At 45.4% G+C, this 27,825-nt stretch overlaps 1 protein-coding gene across 8 annotated transcripts in view; it reads left to right on the plus strand.

The window, feature by feature from the left end:
- SUSD6 (sushi domain containing 6) overlaps positions 1 to 27,825 on the plus strand; it is a 106,542-nt gene that overhangs the window by 42,569 nt on the left and 36,148 nt on the right. For 3 of the 8 annotated variants that reach the window (XM_003408736.4, XM_023546303.2, XM_010588704.3), the window contains exon 2: positions 6,972 to 7,176. In XM_003408736.4, coding sequence (XP_003408784.1) covers positions 7,056 to 7,176 — 121 coding nt within the window. In that variant the 5' untranslated portion in view covers positions 6,972 to 7,055. The other 5 variants (XM_023546304.2, XM_023546301.2, XM_023546302.2 and 2 more) reach the window with 5 other exon arrangements.

Here is a 27,825-nt window from a genome sequence, read left to right on the forward strand (position 1 = left end):
GGGAGGAAGTGAAATTTTAACGGAGTTTGACATTTGTGTCTTGAGGGCTAGAAGCTGGGGATTAAAAAGAGTTGGATAAGGTAACATTCTGGCCCTCCAGGATCTCACAGTCCAATAGAAGAATGTGTGGCTGTTGAAGCAGTCAGATATTAGTGGCACAAAGGAAAGTAGGGTGGAGAGGTGGAGGGGTGGGGGGGATTAAAGATTAGCAAGACTGGAAGGAGCCATTCATCTATAGGGGGAAAAAATAAACTGAAGGTGCCTAGAAGTAATTTAGTCTTGTGGGGGATTGGGAGGTATTGAGATCCATTTAACGTTTTTAGATGTCTTTTGATGCTATAATACAGCTATTTCAGGGTGAGTGAGAGTGAAGAGGGGAGATGGTGAAGGGAATAAAAGACACTAAGGGAGAACTTTGTACCTTTCCTGTTGGTGTGTGTTACTTCTCTTATCACACTCCTCTAGGAAACTTTGGACTTCAAGTGTTAGGCGTTCTTATCATTATACCCTGAAATACAATTACTTGGTTTAACTCTGGTTCACACTTTTTGAACTGTTCTTTGTCCTCCCCTATCACATGGCAGCAGCATCATTGCTAAAGATGGTTAATGAGAGGAATAAAGTCTCTTGTTCTAGATTCTTACCCCTCCCTCCCCCTTTCTGGAGGCAAGAAGAGGATTTATGTTGGTTTTATCTACCCAGTTTCCTCTCCCAGCTAATGGACAGATGGGCCATGGTTTAGGAAGTAATTTGTCCTGAAAATGACATATGATTGTAATTTATATGGCTTCACAGAGACGTAGCGAAAGCTACTCAGCACCTGGGAGCCAAGCTTGACTGAGTTAGGACCCTTTGGCCTCCACAGGGGAGAGATCCATAGAGTGTGATACGACCTTCAGCTACCAGCAGGAGGACTATGGCGCTCTCTGCAGTGGCAGGCCCCAAGGCAGCCAGTTGTGGGTTGAGGAGATCTAGGCCCTGGGTAGCCTAGGGGTCAGGATGTCCTGGCTGTTCCATGGCACCTGCTCCTGTACCTCCCAAGGCCATGAACCGTTTTTGAAGGTGACTCCTAGGGCACTGCTAATCTTGACAGGCTCTTGGGTTAACTGAAAGCATTTATGGCACCAGCAGGCAAGCAAACCATGTGAACTTCGAACTCATGTTGCAGGTTCTTCCCAACACCAGGACTCTGCTTTGCTTGTCATTGTCATTTTTATAAGCTGTTTCTCAGATAGCCCTCTGCTGTCTTGGCTTCTAAGACTGTAAATAGAAGACCTTGGATCTTTCCACTTGTAGAGCATGTATTTCCTTGTACTTTGTCCTTTTGAGACTCACCAGAGCCTAGTGAGCTAGTCAGAGCGAGCAACACCGCCATTTTGCAGATGAGGAAACAGGCAGAGATAAGGTAAGTGACTTCTCCAAAGTCAGGGCCATGGCTTGAGGGCTTCTTTGGAGGATCATCCTGGACAGGAAATGAGTGTCCATGATATCATAGTCATGAAGCACAGTCACCCAGCTTTTGATATTCTTGGTTCACAGAGGCCAGGCCCTGCCCTTAAGGGGCTGACGTCTAGCTCTAGGGGCCTCCTGCTACCACATGGTATTGGGGTAGCAGTACCAGTCCCAAGAAATAAAATCAGAAGGATAAATGCAGATTTTCCTTGACTCCTTACAGTGTGATGGGTCAGTTTTTTACTGTCTTTCCCACCATGGTCTTGTTATTCCCACCAAATGATTGGGTGGGACTATTCAGATAAGGTGCTTTATAGCCCACCGAGGGGATTGGATAGCTTGCTAATAATGCAAATAAGGTGCATGGCATCCTTGTGGGGCATGGGACCATGCAAATAAGGGTTCCGGAACCCTTATTTGGGGATTGGTCAGTTTTGCCATCCTGCTAGCTTAAAATGAGCCATCCCAGAGGCAGACAGGGGAACTTCATTATCACCAAGAAGAGGAGATGGGATTGGAACCTGTCCCTTGGACTTGGGGTCCCTGCGCAGAGAATCTCCTAGACCCAGGAGACAGTTGTAACACTGGAGTTGGCACAAGACCACAAGAAACGGCAGCAAGTACAGCAAAGAACCCACAGCAGCAAAACCAGGAGACCAGCAGGAGGCAACGTGGTGGGCTTCTTTGCCCATGAAACGAGAAAGCTGAGCACCTTTGGGCAGGAGGTTTACTGGCGGAGGAGGGGGACTTGTTGGTGGGGCTAGACTTGCTGACCCACAGAGCTAGAGAGCTGAGTGCCTTCGGGCCAAGGCTTATTGGTGGGGTGGAGCTAAAGAGCTTTGTAACACTTGCCTGACAGAGGCTCGGCCAGCCTGAGAGGCGTGCCAGTGGGCACAGCTGAGAAGAGGCTGTCCGGATTGAAGAACTGTATCCTGAGTTGTTCCAGATTTTGAATTATAACCTGTTACTTCTCTAATAAACCCCATAACTGTGAGTATTGTCTGTGAGTTCTGGGTGGCCATTGTCAAACCCAGCAGAGAAGCAAAGAGTGCGGTGGAAGAGATGGCTGGTGTCAGAATTGGTAAACAGTTGGAGGTTGGAGGCATGTCTGACCTCCACGTCATAGCAGTCAGCTTTGGACTGTTCATGCTGATCGTGACTGTCCTCACCCTTGTGAAGTTAGAGGAGGAGGTCCAAGGAAGGCTCCGCTACACCATTTTTACACTCCTCCTCAACCTGTGTTTTGGAAGGAAAGCTGGCTGCTGGAGGAAGAGACGTGTTAACACAGAGAGACGCTCAGAAGCTGTGGAGAATTCTATAGCTGAGAGAGACCTCAGAGCCTTTTTCACATGTAGAAACTGAAGCCCCAAGAGGCTTTTTGGCTGGCCAGCTGGTTGGTAGCAGAAGGGGGACTAACTCATAATCCCAGACCCTCTCCTCTCTTCTCACCTCTAAGTTTAAAGGTTGTATTCCTTGTGAAGGTAGGTGAGTGTTGGCTTTGAAAATGAGGTTAGGTCCCATGTTCCTCTTTAATCATAATTTTGTTAATTAGAAGAAACGGCCATTAACATTCAAAAGGAATACTGAAGTGGAACAGATTTTTTTTTTTGGTTAAAGTTAAAGCCTCTGTGTTTCTGTGGGGATAATGAATAGCTAGTCCTGTAGAGTCACTATGAGTTGGAATCGACTCGATGGCAGTGGGTTTTAGTCTTAATTTGTTGTCAAGCATTTTCAAGGATAGTTTAAAAAAAAAAAAATTCTGTGTTCAAAGCAGATCCTCCCTTAAGATGATTAGCTTGACAGTGTGCCCCTTACAGTAGCTGGGCTCTCCCATTCTGGATGATACTCAGGTTCTGGGGGCCAGCTTTCTACTATAATATTTCTGAAGCAGTAATCCCTGACCCTACACACTACAGTGACTACCCTCCATTCATCTTTTTTCTTTGCAAAGCCCCCATTTCCATCACCCTGTCTGTTTTGCACTTAGTCAGGCCTTAAGCTTCATGGAGGAATTGGTCCTTTTGCTTGAGTAATAAGGAAGGAGCCAACTATTAAAACCAATAAACAACCAGAAGCTTATATGTGAACATCCCCTTCCCAATTCCATACTGACTTTCTCTCCACAGTATTCATGAATTTGTCAGGTGCCAGGCCCTGTGCTGGATTTTGAAGATTTCAAGTGGAGTGATTCACAGCTCTGGCCTGCAAGGAACTCTTGCCTACACTAAGGCTGGGACAGATAAACAGACAGATGTAACAGCCTGTTACAGGTGCGGCCCCAAGGCACTTAGGGGTTAAGAAGGAGGCCAGTTCTACTGGGGTTAGAGGTAGTGTAAAGTGTCAGAAATGAATTCCTCAAGGACATAATTCTTGTGCTGAGTGCTGAAAGTGACCATATCACTGGCAGAGGGAGAAGTTAGGTTCTTGAGGTTTATTTTAATATAAACCCATTCATTGAGGAAGGAGACAGGCAGTCTACAGGAAGGCCTTGCTACATTAATTTAATTTTATATTTTTATCTGTTTGAATAGGTAATGCATACAAAAGGCTCAAAACTCAAGATTAAAAGGGAATATAGACAATAAAAAAGGAGTTTCCTTCCTTTTCTGTCAACCACTCACTTCTGCTCCCTGAAGATGATCGCTTGTTAGCAACTTCTTGTGCATTATTCCAAAGATTTTCAGTGTATGTAAGTGTTGTGTGTGTGTGTAGTCTTTAAAAATATACACATACACATATGGTTTTCTTCACTTACTAATTGTAGAAATCATTCCATATTAGTACAGATTGAGCTGCCCCATTCTTTTAAAGCACTGTGTAATATTCTGTTGTACAGCTTTACTCTTGTTTAACTAGTTCCCCTTTGATGAACTTTTAGGTTGCCCCAGTCTTTTGCCATTACAAATAAGGCAGTGGATATCCTTACATATATCATTGCGCACATGATTTCCAAAGATGGATTCTAGAAGTACAATTGGTGGGTCAGAGAATGTGTGCGTTTTTTGGGCCGGTATTGGCAAATTGCTCTCCGTTGATCATGAAATACTAAATTTAAGGTTCTTTACCACTTGGCCACCACAGCTCACCTTCTTCTCTAAATCCTCTACCATCACACTGGAGTAATCTTCCTAAATGTGTTTGGTCTTTAACTTCCTTGTAGGGAGCCCTGGTGGTGCAATTGTTAAGCTCTCAGCTGTGAACTGAAAGGTTGGTGGTTTGAACCCACCCAGCAGCTCCACGGAAGAGTGAGCTGGTGATCTGCTCCCACAAAGATTACAGCCTGGAAAACCCTATGGGGCAGTTCTGCTCTGTCACATGGGGTCGCTATGAGTTGAAAATTGGCTCAATTGCACACAACAACAACAACTTCCTTGTTTATAATCCTTGCGAGTTCCACATGGTTTTCAGGATAAAGTTTAAACTCCTCAATGTAGTCCCCTCCTCTAGCCTCACCTGTGACTCCTTCTACAGGAGTACAGTGCTCCCACTTATGTTAATACTTCTTTTTCACTAGACACATCCTTTAGGACCCAGCCTCACCTCCTCTGGGTAGACGTACCTGACTACCTGCACTCCTGCATCTCAGCACCACCCTGGTCCAGCCTCATCCATTCACTACTTAAATATTTATTGTACACGTGCTGTGATGTGGCACAAACAGGTATCATTCTTGATGATCCACTGGTTGTTGCCTTGAGGGGATGATGACTGGCTGGTAGGCTTATCTGGTGTGGCTGCATCTAAAATGACAGCACCAGAGGGCCCATTGCCAACTCTAATCAGCTGGTGGCCCTGGGCGTATCCTTTAACCTCTTTGGACCTTGGTTTTGGCATCTGTCAAATGAGGAGGCGGAACTTGGTGATCTCCAAGGTCCCTCCTAGCCCAGGTCTTATTAATAATTACAAGAGCAGCAGCAGCCAGTGTTTACTGAGGACTCACCAGGTGCCAGGCACTGTGCGAAGTGCTCTGATCCTAATCCTTACGCCAATCCTATGAAGACAGTGTGGTTATATCCTCATTTTACAGGTGAGGCAACTGAGGCTTAGGGTTATGTGACTTGGCCATAAAGTCATAATGAAGGAAACAGATTTGAATTCAGGCATTCTAACTGCCATTCTTAGCTACATAAAGGTACACACATTTATACGTGGCAGTTTTGTATACTGTTTTGGGCTACTCACAGGCCCCACCCCCAGGCTAGATGAAAGCTAGAGATAGGAGACTGTTACTGTCACAACTGTTAGGGGGAACTGGGAGTGGCTAGCTAGCTCTGTTCTTGAACCCCAGGCTAATGCTTATTGAAGGCCCCATGGCTGTTCTTCCTTTGACTGAGGTAGCTCATGTTGCTATTTGCAGTAGCCCTCTTTAGGAGGGAAACATAGGCCTCAGTCAAGGCTTCAGGCATGGATTAATATTAGTTCTGGTTAATATCCCTGGCAGTCTCTGGGGCATCTTTTATTAGGGTTGGAGATGGCATGCTTCCTTATCTGTGTACATGACGTCTTATTAGTGGGGAAGGGGGGTGTGTGGAATAAAGAAAAGCAGGAAGTATAACCTTATTACTGTTATAATACTTGTTATAAACCAGGATAAATGAGTAACTGGCAAATGAAATGAGTTAACTAAAATGTAATAGACCTGCAACAATGTATCATCAACCCAGCAGCTTCCTTATAAAAAAAAAAGCTTCCTTATGGCATGTAGGAAAAAAAAAAATTAAAGTCTTGACCTCTGAATTTTTGAAAGACACTGGCTCCTACTCTTCTGAAGTCTTTGTCTGAACTAGAATGGGTTGTGGGGCTAATTAACAATTACAGCCTGTCTTCCACCCCCCACTCTGGGGTGTGGGGGCAGCCACAGAGCGTGGCCTCTCAGGTTCCAGGTGTGTCGGGTGAGCCAGATTAATTAGTCCATTTTTGAGATTCACGGCTGTCTAGTTCAGATCCTCAGGGCCTCATCCAGCCTCTGGTGGTTTCACAGGCCTAGCCGGCGCCCTGGGCTCTGGTTGCAGCATTCCTTCTCTAGGCGGTTTGTTTCTCCCTTTAAGACACGTGTTCTCTGTATTTTTTTTTTCTTTCTGTTAGCTGAACTTGCTTTGAGTCCAAGTGGCAAAAGCAAAGCCTGACTCAGGGTGTAGCAGCTCTGTGTCAACAGCTGCCTCTCTCCTCCTCTGCAGGAGCCTCTGAGGTGGTGGGGCAGAGCTGGGGCAGTTTCTGAGAGCTCTGCCATGCCTGACAGATGTCCAGGTGAGACAGAGCTTGTCTCCTTGTCCTATTGCAAGGACCCAGCTGGCTTCCAGAAGCTGACAGCAGCTTGCTACAGGCCTTGGCTTTGCCCCAGGGAGGAGTTGAAAAGCCGCTTAGGTGCTTGTCTCTGCTCCTGGCAGCACAGATTGAATGCTGCTAGAATTCTTTCAGCTTTGTATGTGATTATGTGTTCCTTACCAAAGTGCTTGCCTCTAACTTCTGGCTGAAGTTGTCACTGTACTTATGGCCTTGTTTTGTTTGTTTTTTTATAGGTCAATCTACCTCTGGTTGACTGTAGGATTTTTACTTCTGGCTTTCAAATTTTTCTTTTTAAAAAAAACTTGGACGGATAAAAGATGTGCTATGGCAGGATAGCACCAAAGAGCACCTCAGCGTTTGCCGTGGCCTCTGTGGGGCATGGAGTGTTCCTTCCGCTGGTGATCCTGAGCACCCTGCTTGGAGACGGACTTGCGTCAGGTGAGTCCCCACCTGCCTTCTGTGTGTGGGGAGGGAAAAGACTTAATACCATCGTTTTTCCTGAAGGCCGTGAGAGCAGACTGTCTCTCTGGCAGTTATTCGTGCCTTCTGGGGTCCCTGCAGGAAGAGCAGAGGATGGGGGCTTTTGTGCTGTGGTGTAGCAGAGAGCCAGTCCTCTTGGGGGCACGGCACCAAGGGGCCTGGTGAACCACTGGAGAAATGTATGGAACTTGCTGGTGGTAACATTATCACCCCCCAGCCATAACTGTTTTCAGACAGGATGGAGGTATAGCATGCAGCATGATGTGCAGGTAAGTCTGCAGGTTTCAGAATCAGACTGCCTGTGTTCAGAGCCCAGATCTACTACTTGCTGGTTTTGGGACCCCTAAGCAAGTTTTTATGTCTGTAAGCCTCAGTTTCCTCAGCTGCAAAATGGGATAATAATATTACCTACCTTATAGGGTGGTTATGAAGATTGAAAGATATAATGCAATAAACAGTAATTATTAGCTATTTTTGTTTTTTTCTTGTATTTCTGTGATTTTTCTCAGAACGAGTACGTAGTTGAGGTATTATAATTTAGTGAAAGCGGGGCCTGGTTGCTGATACTACACTATACTTTGTGATCTTGTGCCAGTCATTTAACCATTCTGTGGCTCAGTTTCTCTACCTTTTAAATGAATGGTTAGCCTGGAAGACGTTTAAGGTGATTTCCAGCTCCTTAAGCCTGTGCTTTCATGATTCTAAGAACTTTCCCGTTGAAGATGGTAAGCTATAGGAGCCCTAATGGGCTAGCAATGCAGCAGTGAGCCTTTTTGAGTTTGTATGGTGCTTGCTTTGTTGGAAACATCTGTATGACAGTTTCTTCAGACAGCATTCCATGGAAGGATATCTCAGAGCTAGGGCCTGAAGGGGCTTGGCAGGGTTATATTGAAGCTTTAGAGCCCCCATAGCTCAATGCTGTCTCTTTTATTCCTTTTCCATCAACTCCCACCACCCACTTACCCAGTACATAGAGATAACAATACAATCTCATCTAGTCTTATTTTTTTCTTCGAATTGTTGGGAGAAACAGTTACAGTTTTTCTTTCCATCAGACCCTTCTGACATTTAACCCAAGCCTTTCCCATAAGCCTGAGACCTTCTTGGCTGTGAGGAGCACCTCACATGGCCTAGGGGACCGCTGATGGTTGGGACTCCACAGTGTGGGCATCATGATTGTGTGAGGTTCCAAAGGAAAAGAAGGCCTGACTACACCAATGTGCAACAAAATGAAGGAGTGAGTACATTCACAGGGCCGTTACAAAGCCAGAAGATGCCTCCAGAAGTGGTATCACAGAATTAGGGAGGATAGAGACCCTTGTATTTATCACTGTATCTCTAGTGCAGAGGTTGGCAAATTAAGGCCCATCTGCTTTTGCATGACCTGCAAGCTAAGAGTGGTTTTTACATTTTAAAATGGTTTAAAAAAAGGAAGAAGAAGAATACTATTTCGTGACAGATGTAAATTATATGAAATTCAAATTTCAGTGTCTGTAGGTAAAGTTTTATTAAACATAGTAACCCTCATTCATTTACATATTGTCTGTGGCTACTTTTGTGGTCCCGAGAGAGATGAATAGTTGCAACAGAGATCATGTGGCCCACATAGGACTTTAGAGGTTTTGCACTTGCCCAGGGTCTTATGGTCAGCTAAGGGTGGATCCAGGACCAGAACCTGGCATAGTGCCTGGCACACTACTGCTGCCTGCCTCTGCCAAGGCTCCTCTGGGGAAGCTGTTCCAGCATGTTCCACAGTGGTATTAGTGGTAGAGTATCTGAAAAGTCTAGCTGCTTTAGTTCCATTAATCCATCCCACCCACCCCCTCCCTCCATTATGACAGCCCCACTCTGCCTTCTTCCATTCTCCACCCCTGTTTTCTAACTACCCACACCTTCTTACTTTCCACTCTGTGTCTGAAATCAATTATCAGGGACTGATGGTTCCAGACTGGCTGGATAAAGGGATTATTATTCTCCAATGTGGAAAAATATGTCTGTTTGGTAGTGTGGCTCAGACCAGGATGGGAAAGTTGGCCTTGTTGGTTTCTTTCCCCTCCCCCATCTGCAAAGAATCCTCACTCCCCCCCCCATGCCCCCTCCCAAGTCATTCCTACTCCCCATAAAACGAGTATTGGCACCAGCAGGGTACAGGCAGGGAGGGGAAGGGGTTTCACAATTACTTAGATCCAGTGCACCAAGTTACTGCCAATGTTTTTCCCTTTCTCTGGAGCGGCTCCTGGGAGAGGGAGGTGCTTGCTTCTTGGCCTGAAACCCAGAGCACACCTGTATGGCCGTGCCTGCCATGAGCAGCATGCCAGGCAAGCTTGCCAAGAAATCGGGACTCAGATATGCTGAAGCCGAGGAAAGGCAGTTCAGTTCAGAAAAGGACCCCTCTTCTCCTACCTGTGTTTTTTACCTGCTCCTGGAACACCTATTCCAGAGGCATTACCTGATTTTGAAATGGGGCACCTTATAAACTACTCAGCCGTGTTACCCACTGGGCTCTAATAGACCCTGAATATGCTTGTGTGTACATTATATTCATGACTGTGAGAATCCTGCTATACGTAATGAAATGGACATCCTCTGGTGGGGAGTGGGATTTATCTTCATGGTTTCTGGTCATAAATACCACAACTACCCCCTAGTCTTAGTCATAATAGCTCAGGTTTAGAAGAAAAGAATCTTGTATGAAGAGGCACTTGAGAGTTCTGGGGTAGTTATGTCATGTTTGGGGTTTAGTTTTACATCCTGATTTTTCTAACCAAAGAAAGTATTGGAGAGGAATTGGGTCCCACTCTTCCTTGGTCATTCCTTCAGCAGAGATGGGGAGAATTCTTGAAAAGTTCCCCTTTCAGGAGTAGCAAACAAAGGCATATCTTATTTTTCACATATAGTCACACCATGCAGTGGGAAGACCAGTTGTGCACAGGCAGAATTAAAAATAGGAGCCGTGGTGGCAGAGTGGTTCAGTGCTTGTCTGCCAACCAAAAGGTCATTGGTTCAAACCCACCTAGCAGCCTCATGGGAGAAAGACCTGGCGGTCTGCTTGCATAAAGATTACAGCCTTAAAAACCCTATGGGGCAGTTCTTCTCTGTCCTACAGAGCTGCTATGAGTCGGAATGAACTCCACAGCACACAGCAACAACATGTCTGTGTTACCCAGTTTACCTTTCTTCTTGGGCTAGAGTTCGAAATGAGGATCCTAAATGTTAGCAGCCTTTCCCAGGTTTCATAATCCTTCTCTTATGAACTTAAGAAATTCGTTGTATGACCTTAGGCAAATCACTTGTCTTCTTTGTGTTTCCTATAAAACAGAAACAACAATCCTTAAGAATGTTAAGGTCATTGCTGTTGTGTAGACTAACAAAAATGGTTGCAAGGCACTTGGCATATAAAATGAACCATATAATTCCCAAATAATAATAATAGAGTTGGTATGTGACGTGCTGTTGAGTCATGTTGGGCAAGAGACTTTATGCAAATGATTTCCTTGCTGTCTTTAAGAAACGAAACTGAAGATGCATGGTGCAGTGTGATGAATCACTTTTATATGGCCTTTCTCACCATAGTTTTGTAACTCCCACCAGATGACTGGGTGGGACTATGCAAATGAGGTGCTTTTGGCCCAACGAGGGGATTGGATAGCTTGCTGATAATGAAAATAAGGTGCATGGCACCCTTGTGGGGGTGGAACCATTTAGATAAGGTGTGTGGAACCCTAATGAAGGGATTGGTCAATTTTTTCATCCTGCAAGGCTTAAAAGAGAGTCAATCCTAGATCAGAGGCCCAGGTGGGGGCGCCTCACTAGCATCAAGAAGAAGAGACAGGAGCAAAGCGTATCCCTGCTCTGAGAACCTCCTAGACCTGGAAGACAGACAGAGCTGTGATACTGGACATGGTGGGAAGTAGCGGCAGAGGAACAGCAGCAACAGAACCAAGAGACCAGCAGGAGATAGTGTGGTGGGCTTCTCAGCCCATGGAGGGAGTAAGAAAGCTGAACACTTTCGGGCAGGAGCCTTGCTGATGGAGTGGGGTGCCCTCAGGCACTTGTCAGTGGAGCTAGGCGTGCGGACCCACAGAGCCAGAGAGCTGAGCACCTTTGGATTGAGGTTTACTATCAGAACTAGATGCCTCTGGGCCTTATCAGTGGAGCTAAAGAGCTTTGTAACACTTGCCTAAGCAGGGCAGAGGCCAAGAGAGAGGCCTGCCTTGGGAGCATGGCTGAGAAGAAGCTGTCCTGATCAAAGAACTGTATCCTGAGTCGTTTCTGATCCTGAATTATAACTTGTTACTTCCCCAGTAAACCCCATAATCATGAGTATTGACTGCGAGCTCTCGGTGGCCATTGTACCGAATTATCAAACCCAGCAGAGAAGTGGAGAGTGCTGTGGGAGGGACAGTTGGTGTTAGAATTGGTAAAAAGTTTGGAGGGTGGGCTTATGTCTGACCTCGAACCCATAGCAGTCAGCCTTGGGGTGCTGATGCCGAAATGACTCTCCCCTCTCAGTGAAGGTGGAGGAGGTCAGAGGCCCCACCACGCCATTTTTACACAGTCACTGTTTGGGGTGGGGAATAAGGGATTGGGAGGAGGCGTCAAACTTTATCAGTTGAGGAATTGGCTACTTCAAGAATCTTTGCCCTCCAGAAAGCTCATGTTTACGTAGTTTAATGTCCTTAACCCAATTGGTTTGCTGAGTTGTATAAAAAGCTTTTAGTTCTCATTCTCCCCCTTTCCTGAGCATATTTACTGAACATATTCAGTTTTTGTTTCTGCTGCTTTTTTTCCTTAAAATGTTGTCATGTTAAACATAACACAAAAACCTAAAGCAATTTTAAAATAACAGGAAAAATAGCCATCTGCATTTCTATGCAGCAGAGTGGGAAAGCCAGGCAGTTAGTTTTCACTGAAGATGGAGAATGTTGAGAACCAGGCTCTCTGGGAGATGACATGGCTTTGGCCCTCAACATTGCATGGCAGAGAGATGTTGGCCTGTGGCCTTGGCTCACCTCACCATCTGTGAAAGGACCTGGATCAGGGATAATGTACACTGAGTTGAGAGGACAGGACAGATAGGAAACCGACATTTATGTCAGGCTTTGTGGTGTCATCCCATTTAAAGCTCTCAGAACGCCTGTGAGCTAGGTGGTCATATAACCATTTTACAAATGAGAAACTGAGGCAGAGAGCAGTTAGGTAAGTTGCTCAGAGACAGACCACTGTAAATGGTGAAGCTGGCTGGGATTTATACCCAGTCTGTCTGACTCTGTTGCCCATCGTATTTGCTGGGAACCACACTACCTGTACTGAGTGGCAGGCTTCTCCAAGACCTGTTTCTTGTGTTTCCTTATGGGAACACCCAGATTTGCCATCAGAGGATTAGCCTGACAGAGGAAGAAAGACACCAGTCTGAGTTCTCTCCCCCTGGATAAAGGATGCGGAGGGTCATCTGGGGTTACCACATTCCCCTCTGGTTGTTTCTGTTCTCATCTATAGTGGCCCTTCATTGTTTAGTTCCCATTTTAGGCACAAGGTTTGCCAAGGCGTTCTATTCTTGGAAAAAAACAATAGGCACCGTAGCAAATTGTTTACTAAATGAGGGTGTAGTTCCCAAAACATCCACAGAGCATCTTCCTGTCAGCTGCAGACCCTGCTGATAGAAGTGATGTAATCTCTCCATGGTGTAATTACCTGTGACTATAAAAAGACTTGGGGATTGTGGTAGGAGGTAGGAAGGGTCATTACAGGGCGTGTTGAACACTGACGTCATGAAAAGACATTGAGAAATTACCCTCTGCAGACTAATTGTGCCATGTTTAGAACGTTGCAGATACTTGGTACCAACCTTGCAGTGTAACTTTCTAACAAAAGAATGCAGGAGTTCACCAAACTGAATGCTGAACTCGGTCTTCACTGAGCTAAAACCCTTATTAAATACAAATTCTGTGTGCTAAGCAAAGATACCCTACTACCCCGGCCTAACTTACCAGCTTGGGGGTTATGCTTCTTACCTGTCCAACTCTTTCTGCAAAAGCACGTCACAGGGTACTAACAAAAATGTTAGGATTAGCACCCAAGGTCCTTAATTATTCTAGGTAGATTTCCAAAAGTTGAAGTCGTTTCAGCACCTCTTACCTCCTGGGAGATTCCTTTCCTCTTGTGTCACTCATGAGCCAGAGGCTGCAGAAGGTATGAGCAGCCCTCACGTTCCAGGTGGCTTGTGCTGGTATGGCGGGCTGCCTGGACTGTGGCCAGATCAGGAGAGACCTTGACCCTCCTCATATATATCTCTGGGCCCAGAGGGACAGTAGCCTTCAGAGACAGCTCCTTTCCATGGTGCACTGGGAGCGAGGAGCTCACTGGCTCATGACCCTCCCCAGCCTTGTTCACCCACCTTACCTTAAAAAAAAACCCATTGCTGTCGAGTCAATTCCGACTCCTAGCAACCCTATAGGACAGAGTAGAACTGCCTCATAGGGTTTCCAAGGAATGGCTGGTGGATTCGAACTGTTCACCATTTTTGGTTAGCAGCCAAACTCTTCACCACAAGCTAATACACAGAAACCTGAATTCACTTGAAGATGAGGGTAAGATTATAACTTTTTGAAAAAAGGATTGTCCTAAAATATCTTCAAATGGCTGTCTCTTGTTAGGTGGAATAGAAATCAATTCAAACATACCTTAAATAGCAGACCCCACCTGCGACTCTTATAAAGCCGCGGAGATCACTGGTACAGCTGTTGTTATGTCCCAGCTCCGCACCTGGTATTTAGAAGGGCAGTGTAGCATGATAAAAACATGGACCCCAGAGCTAGAATGCCTGGGTGTGAATACTGTCTCCACTACTTGCTCCCTGTGTTACCTTGGGCAGTTTTCCTGATCTTGCTTGCCAGTATTTTCCCAGAATGGGAATGATAAGAGTGCCTACTCCATAACAGTGTAGAAGAGTGAGTGAAGATTAAAGAAGACAGTATACGTAAAGCATTTGGAACAGGGCCTGGCTTACAAAGAGACCGGATTCAAACACCAGTTGATACCAGCCTATACTTCTTGTTTTTATGAAGCCACAGCTAATTAGTTCAGATGGATTCGAAATTAGAAGGCACTCTTTGTTTTTTCAGTATCTCTTTGATTCTGTTTAATTCAATTCAGTACATCCTGCAGAGAGTTAGATCCCTGATATTCATTAGGAATAAATCTCGAGATATTCTTAAGTCCCTGAATTCTCAGATGCCACATGTGGGTATCGTAGACGTGAAGACAAGTAGAACACAGCCCCTTTGAGGTGTTGCTGCTAGAGGGTTAGCTAGGTAATCTCACGGTGAGCCTTTCTCTTCAATGAGGCTGTCCTGCTAGCGTTGCATTGCATTTCTTGCTAACATTTTGTGGACTTCCTCCAAGCTGCTGTTTGTTAGGAACTTTTGGAGTCATTTTTGAAACCTTATATATTAAGTTTGAGAATGCCAAGGGTCTGTTCTTTTTAAAATCTATCTCATTTCATCAGTGCAGTAATGTGATTGAAGCCTTATATTTTAAAAGATTCCAAAACATGTTTGGGAGAATACATTAGTATTAAAAAATAAAAAAACACGTATCCTCTCTCCATTTGGTAGTCCTTTTGCCTCCTCCTTGCTTTCTTAGAAAACCTGTCTTTTTCTAAGAGCCTTTTTCTACCTAGATTCATTTGCTTCCCTAGCGATGGATACTGCCCCCTTGTTTAACTTCTTTGACCTGTTAGCTTTGCCAGTAGCCAAGTCTTTTAAAGCACAATTGTTTAATCATTCAAAATTCTAGAAAGTAGTGCAGGGAAGATAAACAGATTCTCTCCAAGATTCTTCTTTGCTGAGCTTTTTTGTTTGTTTTCCTTTTTAAATTAACTGAAGTATTTTCAACCCACAGGAGAAAATGTATTTCAGGACGTTATGATCAAGCACAAGCAGGGTTATAAAGTAAATCTGCTGTAGCCTTTGTTATTCTGAGTAACAAGTGACACTTGATGAAATACAAAGGGTCTATGAGTTCTTCACATGTAGTAGACACATTTCTCCTTGGGAGAGGGCAGGACCTGTGTGTTTATTGTTACTGGCTTGAGTTCTGACAAGAGTTTGGCCTTGTTGACTCTGGCGATGGTGGGAGGCAGAAGTGTGTTGTTGAGATTGTTGCACACCAGATGAGGACTGAGTGGGCATGAGGAGCCACCTCTCAGTGCTTATTGAACACTGCTAGGCCCACAGAAGTGGGGGCAGACAGGAGAGAAGCTTTGGATATTTCAGCTTCCCAGGATGTCCCATCAGCAGGCATCAACCTAGCCACACACAAAGACTGATGGAGAAGCTAGAGAGGCTCTGCCAAGATGCTGTTGGGGCCTGCAGTTCTCTTTTCTTAGGCTCTTCCTTTAGCCTCTCTCTGCCTGTTAAAAAGGGCTGACAGTTCTTTGAGCTCAGATATTTATGGTTGATGTCAGATATGGGCACTTTAAAAATTCTGCCATGATGGGAAATATTTTGGCCAACCATTGTCTTGACATGGATAGGCAAAGTAACCTTTAGAAGGACTTTCTCGCTATGTTGTCCCCAGAAGTGGTCTAATGTCATTTTTCCCATTTACAGACAGAGCATTGAAAACACGGGTGGCTTTTTATAACGTTATGTCCAAGATTGATAGCAGAATAGGGAATGATAGAGTCATAGCTGCCAAAGACATATAGAGAGCCCAACAGGTGTTGTCTTAGGTTTTTCTACAGAAACAGAACCAGTGAGATACATACATAAACACATGCACACTTACACCCACACGGATTGATTTACTTCAAGGGTTTAGCTCATGCAATTATGAGGGCCAGCAAGTCCAAAATCTGTAGGTCAGGTGACAGGCTGGAGACTTCTATTGAGTCGTGGGATTGTAGGGGGTGGCAAGTCCAAAATTTGTAGGTCAGGCAGCAGGCTGGAGACTTCTACAGATTGGTATGTTCGAAGAGTACACAGTTGAGAGAGATTGACTTCCGTCAAAATACCTATTTATAGCCTGAAGGCAGACCGCACCCTAAAGAACTTCTCTTTCAGCTGATTGAATGACCACATTACATTTTGGAAGGTGATTACATTACCTATACCCTTTGCCATCCAGTTGATTCCAACTCATAGCGACCCTGTAGGACAGTGTATAACAGCCCCATAGAGTTTCCAAGGGTGTAATCTTTATGGAAGCAGACTGCCACATCTTTCTCCTGCAGAGTGGCTGGTGGGTTCGAACTGCCGACCTTTCAGTTAGCAGCTGAGTGCTTAATGACTGTCCCACCAGGGCTTCTTGGTCACATTACATAGCATTAGATTACATTATGGAACAGCAACCAGCCTAGTATTTGGCAAAACCACTGGGAACCATAGCACACAAAATTAACTATCATAGGCACCTACTCTGTGTTGGGGCAGTTGTGACAACTGAGGGAGCCTGAAGTAGGTTTAGTGTCTTACCTAAGTTTATCCACTGGGGCAAGAGCAGAGCTGGGTATAGAACCAGGACTGTTGATTTATAGTCTAGCACTCTTTATACTCATCTTGTGTTCCAGTTTTTTGCCTAACTTTGAAGCTTTGCAGCTTCTTTACAAATAGTTGTCTTTGATTATGGAAGTATGAACTTCTTATTTCTGTTTCACTTATCTATTGCTGTGTAAGAAACCACCCCAAACTTAGTGACTTAAAACAGTAAACATAATTTCTCACAATTCTTGAGTCAGGAATTCAAACAGGGCACAGTGGGGATGACTTCTCTCTGCTTCTTCTGATGTCTGCTGGGACAGGAATGTTCAAGATGGCTTCTCCACTTACATTTGGCACCTCAGCTAGGATGTTTTGAATGGTTGGGGGTTGGCGAGAATGATTTTACTGGGGCCATATGCTTGGGGCCTCAGTTGCCCTCTTTGTAGTCTCAGGGACTCTCCCTCTCCATGGGGCCTCTCCACAAGCCTTACCAGCAGTGTAGCCAGCCTTCTTCTGTGGCAGCTGATGGCTCTCAAGAGCCTCAAGGTAGAAGCTACTGGGCCTTCTTAAGGCCTAAGCCCAGAGCTGGCAGAGCATCACTTCTGCTGCATTCTATTAGTTAAAACAAATTGCAGGGCCAGCCCAGATTCAGTGTGGGAAGGGACTACACAAGCACATGAAAACCAGGAGGTATAGTTCGTTGGGGGTCACCTTTGGAGCCTGGTTACTACAGTTTCTAAAGGCAAATACGTGAAGGTTAGTGCAGAGGGAAGATCTGAATGCCCTTTGCTGAATGCCAGCCCAGCTTAATTGTTGATCTCATACTTTAGAGGACAGATAGCAAAGGACCAGTCGTGTCCTATGCCAGCGCAGCCCCTCTAAGACTCCTTGATAACCGTGCAGGGTTGTTCAAAATTGGTGATCAATTGTTGACTTTAGTAGGCTGTGTGACTCTGCTTTATATCCCACACAGTAGACCTCTTCAGTCCTTGAGCTTCAAGGTCTTCTACATGTGTCTCTTGGCCTTAGCCATTTTTGTTTAGTTCCTTGTTCTTGATATTGCGTGAGTTTTTACATAAGTTACTTGAATGCAGGGACAAGGCCCTTTATACTTTGGTCCTTTGCTATAACTAGGTAATAATTATCCCAAGTGGACCCAGTGAGCACATCCCCGGGGAGGTCAGGTTGTGCACAGAAGGATTGTGCACCGCCTATCCTGTATATGAGGACAAGCAGGACTAAGTTTAGTGCCCTGTTAGCAGTAGCAGCCTGGAGGGGCCTCCCCACTGATTCATGGTTCCCCACAGAATTTTATCCCAGCCTTAGAGAGAGTTGAGAAGCATGTGAAAGTGTCTTCGTGCTACAGGGAATGCAGGTGATGGGGCTCTTCTGGAGGAAAGGAGTGGAGCTAGGCAGGCTGCCCAGAAGACTTAATCACAAAGTATGCTAACTTTCAGCATGGGTGAGGATCTTTGATCCCGGTGTGGGTTCTCTTAGGTGATAAGGAGGGAAAAAAGAGCAGACTTTGACTACTTGAGGGGAGTTAAGGTCAGGTGGAACAATGTATTTGAAAATTATGCTGAATGTAAAACGTTATCCTGACATTAGAAATGGGCTGGGAATGGCAGCTTGAATGGGTTTGACTTCCCTTCACCACTCACTGCCTTTGTAGCCACAGTTCCCGTACATGTGTCCCTAGGGGTTAAGGCTAAGAGGACTGCTCCTTACTCTCTCCCTGAATGTTAGCACCTTCAAGCCTCTTATTCTCACACTGTTCTTCCCTGTGGCTAGAATCTCCCCTCCTCTTCTCCCCCTCACACTTCTCTTCATCCTTCAAGATCCAGTTCAAAGCCACCTCTGTAAGACACCACCCATTCCATTACCAGTAGAATTAGGGCCTAGAGGAAGGAGGGAAGCCGTGGTGGCATAGTAGTTAAGTACTAAGGCTGCTAAACATGAGGCCAGCAGTTTGAATCTGCCAGGCGCTCCTTGGAAACTCTATGGGGCAGTTCTACTCTGTCCTATAGGGTTGCCATGAGTCTGAATTGACTCGACAGCAGTAGGTTTGGTTTTTGGTTAGAGGAAGGAGGGAAACCCTGGTGGCATAATGGTTAAGAGCTACAGCTGCTAACTAAAAGGTCGGTAGTTCAAATCTACCAGGTGCTTCTTGGAAACCCTATGGGGCAGTTGGAATCGACTAAATGGCAAAGGGATTTTGGTTTGGAGGAAGGAGAGCAGGCTTTGTGTGTATTTCTTCAACTGAATTAGCAGAAGCTCCTGCTCTTAGGCTTTTCTGTGAGCAGAATTCCAGCTCCTAGAGTCTTGACTATCTTTTATTCGAAGGGATTGGACAGCTCATTAAGACTCTAGGAGTTGCAATTTTGGGTTTTGGGAACCCTTTGTTCTACAGACCATGGTACACAAACCCTATAGACTTGCTTCAGATCCTAATAACCCTACTGTGAGGGTTCCCTGAGTAATGTATGTGGGAGAGTCTTGGTTTGGGATTTTCATTAGTGGCGTTAACCCATTCAGCAAGTGTGTGCTGGTGTAAGGGTGGGCAAGGAGGACACCAGGGGATAAGTAATGCCACGCAGGGCCTTCTGGGGACCAGGCACTGGACTGGATCTTGACGGAAGTTATCACCAGTAGTTCGGTCCTCACTGTAAGCCTGTGAGAGGAGGGCTACTGCAGCCAGGAACAGTGCTGTGCACTGGGGGAATGCAGAGCTTAGGGTTTCGCACTTTGCTTTCTTCCACAAGTACTTGCTGAGCTCATGCTAAGTGCCAAGACTGTGCCAGCTACTAAAAATACAACAGCTCAGTGTGATGCATGCCACGATCGGGGAAGTCATTGCACTCACTGGAGAACACACAGGGGCTCCTTGACGGAGAGTGAGGTGGTTGGGGAGGGGTTCTCTGAGAGAGAAAAGTCTAAGCCAAGACCTGAGGGGAGCAGGAGTTAGCAAGTAGGGGAGTAGTATGTAGGTTAAGAATGTAGCCTCTAGGGCCAGATGGGCTGGTATGAATCGTAGTTCTGCCACTGACAAACAGTATTATGTAATTTTGGGTAAGTTTCTCAGACTCTGCCTCTCTTTTCGTATCTGTAAAATTAGAATGATAACATAATTATATAGGGTTGTGAAGAGGAAGCATTGTTGCCATTACCATTGTTGTTGTTATTATGGGGCACCTTACCGGTAGCAGGGAGGGCTAGCATGTTGGGGGAAATCTGGAGGGAGAGAGTTAGTATAGTGGCTGTGCTGTGCACCTTGGCACTGCCTTCAGAGCTTGACATTTCACCTCTGTTGTAACTTTGGAAGTCCAATCTACTGTATCCCCACACTGGTTTGCCCCTTACACTGGTGGAGGAATGAGTGGTCTCCTCCACTTCTGTGGAGTACATTTGGAATCCGGAGTTTCAAAAAAGAAAAAAAAAAAAAAAAGTCTAGCCTTAGCCTGAGAGTTCAGAAATTTCTGTTGGACATCGCCAAAAGCACAGTTTGGGGGAAACACACAGAGGGGTGTGGTGCTGCTGAGAGAAGCAGGTTGCCTTTCCTAGCTGAGTTGTCATAGTTGTGGAGGAGGGCAGAAGAGGAGGAGGAAGCACTGTGTTGGAGGGTCCTATGGATCAAAGGGTTAAACAAAACAAAAAACCCCACCAGTTAATAGATTAGGGAGATAAAAAGGGTTGGAAGAGGGTGTCAATTTTAGGTGTGGTGGGAGAAAATTGAGGGTAAGAAGAATAGCAGTCGGGATCCTCTTCGCCCGTCCTAACAGGAAGCAACTGGCTAAGTGAGGCTGCCTTGCCAGCCTGCTTGAGAGGAGGAGGCTTCCAGAGTCCATGTGTCTCACCTGTCATCCTGTGCCTCAGCCCAGCCAACCCGGGGGAGGCATGTCTGACAAACCCATTTCATAGCAACCCTATAGGACAGAGTAGAACTGCCCCCATAGTATCTCCAAGGCTGTCAGTCTTTTTCCCATGGAGCAGGTGGTGGGTTCGAACCACCGACCTTTTGGTTAGCAGTCAAGGGCCTCTTATTTCAGCAAGTTTGATGTACTGGGTCTCATGTGGGTCTTGGCTAGAGTCAGGGATTCCATGGGGAGGCTGGAGGATGTAGGAGTTCTTAATTGTTTGGGAAAGGGATAAGAGTGGAGGAGCAGCTGGCATCTGCGGAGTGTGGATGTTATTTCAGAATTTGTCATCTTGGATCAGATTGGGTTAATTGAAGAAGTTGGGGTGAGGACTGTCTGTGATTTGATTTTTGTTTGGGGTGCTGAGAACTGTTGCGACTTCCAGAACTGTGTCTCAGGTTTCTTTAGAGAGGCTCTCAGCAAAGGAACCCTTCCTTCCTGCTATTGTTCTCAGTACCTTGTTGTTAGGCAGTTTAGAGGCTTTCCGGCTCAACTGGCCTCTCTCTCTGACATTCAGAAAATCCGTTACCAGCAATAGCAGACCCTGGCCTTGCAAGAATAATTAAGGTTGTGAATAACAGGATTAAGTGAGATAATATATGTAGAAGTGCCGGGTAAACAATAAAAGTTTATGTCAGTGGAAGGGATTACCATAATGCCATGTTTTTTCAGTCAGTGTCTCCTTTTTGAATTGCTCAAAAGCACTTAGGTAACACTAATTGGTTAATTCGCCATCCACTCCTGGGTGGGAGACTGGGGTTTAATAGCCCCCTTTGTATACAAGAGCAGACTAATGTTATCTGACAGAGCCCCAAATCTTGAGTTTGAAACCCAGATCTATGGAGTCTAAATCGAGAGCGTGAGCTCCAGAAATTGTGCTGCCTCATTCCTTGTAGTAAAGGTGATAGGAGAAAAGGAGTTGTTTAAAACCTTTTTTTTTTTTTTTTCTCTTTTTCACAGACACTTGTCATGTCAAACAAGGATCTGGGTGTTGTAGTTAGGATTTTGAGTGACCTGGAAGTTTGACACCTATTTTCCTGTGAGAAACTAGAGAAACAGAAGGTTATTAGGGACAAAGAACAGGGAAGCAGCGAGGGAGCTGGACGATTTCCTATTAGTCTGTGGTTGGTGGTACCTGAGATGCCAGATCCTGCACAAATTCCCGGCACACAGTAGAAATCACCTCTCCCTTCTGATGTGTCCCGAGAAGTATCATGCAGAGACCCATAGGAAGTGCTTGTTTTGTTCTGCAGGTCCCATGATGAAATGCCATGGGAGTGAGTTCAGGAAGCTCTCTGAGTGTCCAGCCCAGGTCAGTTTTACTGTAGAACAAGTACTGCAGTCCACATTTGGCAGGATGGAATCTGGGCAGATTGGGCTGGTGGAGCTCGGGTCAACCCTCTAGGCAGGGAGAGGCCTAGGCCCATTGGCCCACCTTTGTCTCCTCTGAAGGCTGGTCTTAACAGCCTAGAGCTGGTGAAGATAGGTCCTGTTTTGATCATATTATGTGGTTAGGTCCTTCAGTGTCATCAGGCCCTTTTCTCCCTAAGCCCATGATTTCTTACACTTGCATCTTCACTTTGTGTGCTCTCTTGCATGAGGTCTTGAACTCTGAAAGTGAAAGAAGAATATGCTGAGCTGGGAATCTCCTCCTTCCAACAGCAGCTTCTTGGGCTCGCAGGCTTGAAATTCTAGAGAAGGTCATTCAGGTGTGTCAGTTAAGGGGCACATACTTGTGAAAGAACCAACAGGTGGGACCCTGTAGATTATTTTCACCAAATGGTCTTAAATTTGAACATGGATCAGAATCCCCTGGAAGATTTGTTAAACACAGATTGCTGGGCCCCACCCTGAGTTTCTGATTCAGTAGGTCTGGGATGGGGCCTGAGAATTTGCATTTGTAACAAGTTCCCACATGCTACTGCTGGTGTAGGGACCACACTTTGAGAACCATTGATTTATACCTGGGGTGAACAAGCCATCTGGCCCTTTCAGAGCAGTTTTTAGTAAGGTGGGGACAGAGGGGTAGAAAAGTTGTTTGGAAATAAGGTGCTGCAGGTAGAGCAACTTAATTTTAAAACTGGGGAAAGATGACATAATTCAGGGAGGACACTAGTAGGTCTCCCTTCCATCTTTTCCGGGCTGGCTCTGGTCCTTGCAGACTATCCCCCAGAGAGAGGAACCAGACCCGGTGAGCCCCTGGGCTGGGCCACCTTGGACATCTCCTTCCCTCCATTCGGTTCTCTTGGGCAGCAGTGAGCTCTAAAAGTCTGCATTTTAGGAAGGCTTGCCTCACCTTGGTCTCTATGGTGTGAAGAGCAGAGCTCTGAGCTGGGGGTTCCAGGTAACAGTCCCAGCACCGGCTCTAACGGGCAGTAACTGAAGGCATCTCACTTTCCGCTAGTGTGTGTAGGTGGGGCTAACTCTCCAGAGCCCCTTGAGCTCTCATAACCCTGGATTCTGTAATGATGGCTTCCTCCCTCAAGGTCAGGAACTTCTGCTTGCCTGTTACTTTAAAAAACATTTTTTTTTTTTTGAATGTGTGTGAAGACTTATGTTGCTAAGCAGAACTTAATCAGAATCCCTTCCAGAGACTTATTTGTCAAAAGTAAAACTAGAGAAAAGCTTGGGGAACTGGAGACATTAACTTTTTGTTTTTTTTAAAGAGTCTCTGGCGTGTGCAGTTACGTCCCTTCCTTAAGATCTGCCTCTGGGGAGGAGTGAACTGGCATCCGTGTTCCTGACCCCCTGACTCCAGATCATCACACTTCAGCGGGGCTTCACAAGATCAGTTCTGAGATCTGGTGCTCAGGATTGGTATCCACGTTCTCCACAGCCTGGCACAGTGCTTGGCTCTTGGTAAAAACCAGTTCTTGTGAAGTCAATGCCAACTCACAGTGACCCCATATTTTCAGAGTAGAACTGCTTCATAAAGTTTTCAATGACTGTGACCTTTCGGAAGTAGATTGCCAGACCTTTCTTCAGAGGCACCTCTGGGCAGATTCGAACCGCCAACCTTAGCTCATGGTGTACCCATTGCTGTCTAGTTGATTCTGACTCATAATGACCCTATAGAAAGAGTAGAACTGCTCCCATGGGGTTTCCAAGGCTGTAATCTTTATGGAAGCAGACTACCACATCTATCTCCCACAGAGCGGCTGATGGGTTTGAATTAACTGCCAACAGTTCGGTTAGCAGCCGAGTGCTTACCCACTGCACGCCAGGGCTCCTGTTGGTTCATGGTAGGTTTGTGTAGGTATTTGTTAGGTGGATGAAATAGGGAGTTGTATCCAAGTATCTCTACCTTCCCTTCTTCCTAGTTAAGAGTTATTTTCCTATCCCTCTTTCTCTTCCTTCCCCTTTCCCTCTCCTTCCTCTGAACTTATTTTAACTCCTCCTCACTCTAGCAGAGCTGGACATCAGTGTTTGTGTGTTGAGCGTGTTAGGGGTGGAGGCATGCGAGGAGATCACAAAAGACCCTATTTAAACTATCTGTGTGAGGGGCACATCCCAAGCTCCCCAATCTTCTTCCTCTCCCCTTGCCTCTTCTGCCTACTTTGCCTTGGGTAGCCATGAGTTACAGAATATTTCAGACTGAATTTGACACCCTGCTTTCAGCCTCTGTTTCCCACCAGAGCCTGATGGTGTTTGTATTGGCAGGCCAGAGGACTCCCGGCTTGAAGAGAACCAGCATGTCTTGCCTCAGACCTGTTGTCTGACCCTGTCACTCCATCATCTGTCCAGAGGGGCAAAAGGAAGATTGCCCGGCCTTGGTTGTTTCTTTGCCCCTCTAATCCAGCCTGGGCAGCTTCTAGGCAGCTCAAGTACTGGCTAACCTGAGGTCTCCATTGAAACAGGGGAAGATTGAGGCCAATTTAACTTCATTTTAAGTAAAATCACCAGCCTTTTGATGATTTCATAAACTTCCTCCCTTCTGAACTTTCTCCTGTTAGCAGTACTTGAAAATCCTGACTCTGTTTCTCATTTTCCCCTACCACCCTGCTTTAATTTGAGGCAGCTGGATACAGCACTCTGCTTTTTCATTTACTGGAAGGGCAATTTGAAGATGATTTTAATGACTGCCTTTGACAGTGTTTCCAAAGGCTGAGACTGTTACTGTGCTTATTAAGTTCACACCCGCTTGGGGGCTTCAGTCTTGCTCATCTTGCCTCCATCACATTCTCCTTAGTTCTTGGTGTGCAGGTGGGGAAGTTTCCCCATGAGACATTCTCTTGTCCCAGACAGTAAATGCAAGCTTTTCATTACTCGTTTTCATCACTCAACATTTATAGACCTCTTGGGATGCGCCAGGTAGTGTTCTAGTTATTGAGTGTCCCCCGTACCTCTTCCCTACCCTAGTGGAAGGTCAGAGGGCTAAAATAGACGGGTTTCTAGCAGGGTTGTGTCTACAGGCAGTCCTCGGGAATCATAGTCTCTGGGGCTTTCTTTTTCTGTGTGTTTTTATGGTTGCAACTCCTGTTTCTATGCTTTCCCTTTCTTGATTCTAAATAGGAATAAATACTATAAACCACCTCTTGAGAACTTAGAAATAGTGGGTAACAATAGGATAATTGCTAACCACTGTCGGAAGTTGACAAGGTGTAAAGCACTTTCCCCACCATGCGTCTGTCAGTTTGTTGTACTGTGGTGGCTTGCATGTTGCTGTGATGCTGGAAGGTACACCACCAGTATTTCAAATACCAGCAGGGTCACCCGTGGTGGACAGGTTTCCCCAGAGCTTCCAGACTAAGACAGACTATGAATGTGTAAAGAACTGGAGTTAGAAAACCAAAAGGGAAGAACATGCTTTGCATTTCTCAAGTCGAAAGAACCGAAGAAAAAATTCAAGCCTCAAGTTACAATATTGAAGGATTCTATGGTCAAAATGTTGAATGACATAGGAAGCATCAGAAGAAGATGGAAGGAATACCCAGAGTCACTGCACCAAAAAGAATTGGTTGACGTTCAGTCATTTTGAGGGGTAGCACATGATCAAGAACTGATGGTATTGAAGGAAGAAGTCCAAGCTTCACTGAAGGCAGTGATAAAAAACAAGGTTCCAGGAGTTGATGGAATATTGGTTGAGATATTTCAGCAAATGGATGCAGTGCTGGTGGTGCTCATTCATCTATGCCAAGAAATTTGGAAGACAGCTCCTTGGCCAACCAACTGGAAGAGATCCATATTTGTGCCCATTCCAAAGAAAGGTGATCCAATGAATGCAGAGATTACCAAATAATATCACACGCAAGTAAAATTTTGCTGAATACCATTCAAAATCGGTTGCTGCCAGAAATTCAAGCCTGATTCAGAAGAGGACGTGGAATGAGGTATATCACTGCTGATGTCAGATGGATCTTGACTGAAAGCAGAGAATACCAGATGTTTACCTGTGTTTAATTGACTATGCAAAGACATTTTGATATGCCGATCATAACAAATTATGGATAACATTGCGAAGAATGGGACTTCCAAAACAGTTGTGTTCATGTGGAATCTGTACATAGACCAAGAGGCAGTCGTTCGAACAGAACAAGGGGATACTATGTGGTTTAAAATCAAGAAAGGTGTTCCTCAGAGTTGTATTTTTTCCCCATACTTATTCAATCCATATGCTGAGCAAATAATCCAAGAAGCTGGACTATATGAAGAAAAACACGGCATCAGGATTGGAGAAAGACTGATGAACAACCTGCGATATGCAGACAACACAGCCTTGCTTGCTGAAAGCTAAGAGGACCTGAAGCACTTACCGATGAAGATCAAAGACCGTAGCCTTCAGCATGGATTACACCTCAACATAAAGGAAACAAAATCCTCACAACTGAACCAATAAGCGACATCATGATAAATGGAAAAAAGTTTTAAGTTGTCAAACATTTCATTTTATTTAGATCCACAATCAACACCCATGGAAGCAGCAGTCAAGAAATCAAATGACATATTGCATTGGGCAAATCTGCTGCAAAATCCCTCTTTAAAGTGTTAAAAAGCAAAGATGTCACTTTGAGGACTAAGGTGTGCCTGGTCCGAGTCAGGATATTTCAGTCATCTCACGTGCATGCGAAAGACTGAAAAAGAATTGATGCCTTTGAATTATGGTGTTGGCAAAAAATACTGAATATACTGCCAGAAGAATGGACAAGTCTGTCTTGGCAGAAATATAGCCAGTCTCCTCGGAAGGGAGAATGGTGAGAGTTTGGCTTACATATTTTGGACATGTTAGAGGAGGGACCAGTCCCTAGAGAAGGACATCGTGCTTGGTAAGGTAGAGGATCAGCGAAAAAGAGGAAAACCCTCACTGAGATGGATTGACACAGTGGCTGCAACAATGGCCTCAAACATAGCAACAGCTGTGAGGATGCCTGAGACTTGGGAATACAGAGAAGGCAGTGAGATTTTGTTCTTTCATCAGACTTAGAAAACCAACATCCTTTGGGGTGATGCTTCTCCAACTTTACTATGCTTTTAAAATCAGATTCCAACACGCCATGCCCACAAAGACGTTTTATTAGGTCTAGAGTGTAGCCCAGCAATCTGCATTCTTTGGAAGTTTTTTAATGTGAAACAGTCTCCCAGGCCTTCAGTTCTCTGTGTTTTTGTACTTTTGTATTCCTAAGCAATATAGAAAAGAAACCAAGGATAGGGGTTTTGTTTGTTCTCTCCCAGGGGCAGTAACTGTTAACCACCTGCCTCTGTAGATAGTTCTGTTGCAGGTGGTGAGGGTGGCCCATACTTTAAGAAACACTGTAACCTAAGGGAGTTCTAGTGCCCTTCATTGTTAACAGGAAGTGTCAGGGATGGAGATGCCCCATTCCTGAGGACTGAGAGTGTTTAGGATGATGAAACCAAGGAGGAAGGAGAGGAGTTGCTATTAAATGATGTAAATTGACTCTGACAGCAACTGGGTCAGTCTAGCTGCTGCCTTGACTTGAAGGCAGGTGATCAGGCCATGAGGCTGAGCACCATTAAAACAGTGTTCTTGGCCTGCTCAGGGTTACTCTGACTGTTAAGAAAAGCATTTTTACAGGCCCCGTTTGGTAGCTTAGCTTTCACAGGTGTGTGTTTTGGGGAGGGGGCGGGGTGGAGGGTGCTCAGCTCTGGGATTCAGGGCAGCATCTTGAGAACAGTGGAGAAGGTAATCTTATATCTTGCATAGGATTTAACAGTCTCTGGATCTTGGCCGTTCTGCCTGTATTTGGGGACCAAAT

This window comes from Loxodonta africana, chromosome 10 (genome assembly GCF_030014295.1).
Source record: "Loxodonta africana isolate mLoxAfr1 chromosome 10, mLoxAfr1.hap2, whole genome shotgun sequence".
In the NCBI taxonomy this organism is placed as follows: Eukaryota; Metazoa; Chordata; class Mammalia; order Proboscidea; family Elephantidae; genus Loxodonta; species Loxodonta africana.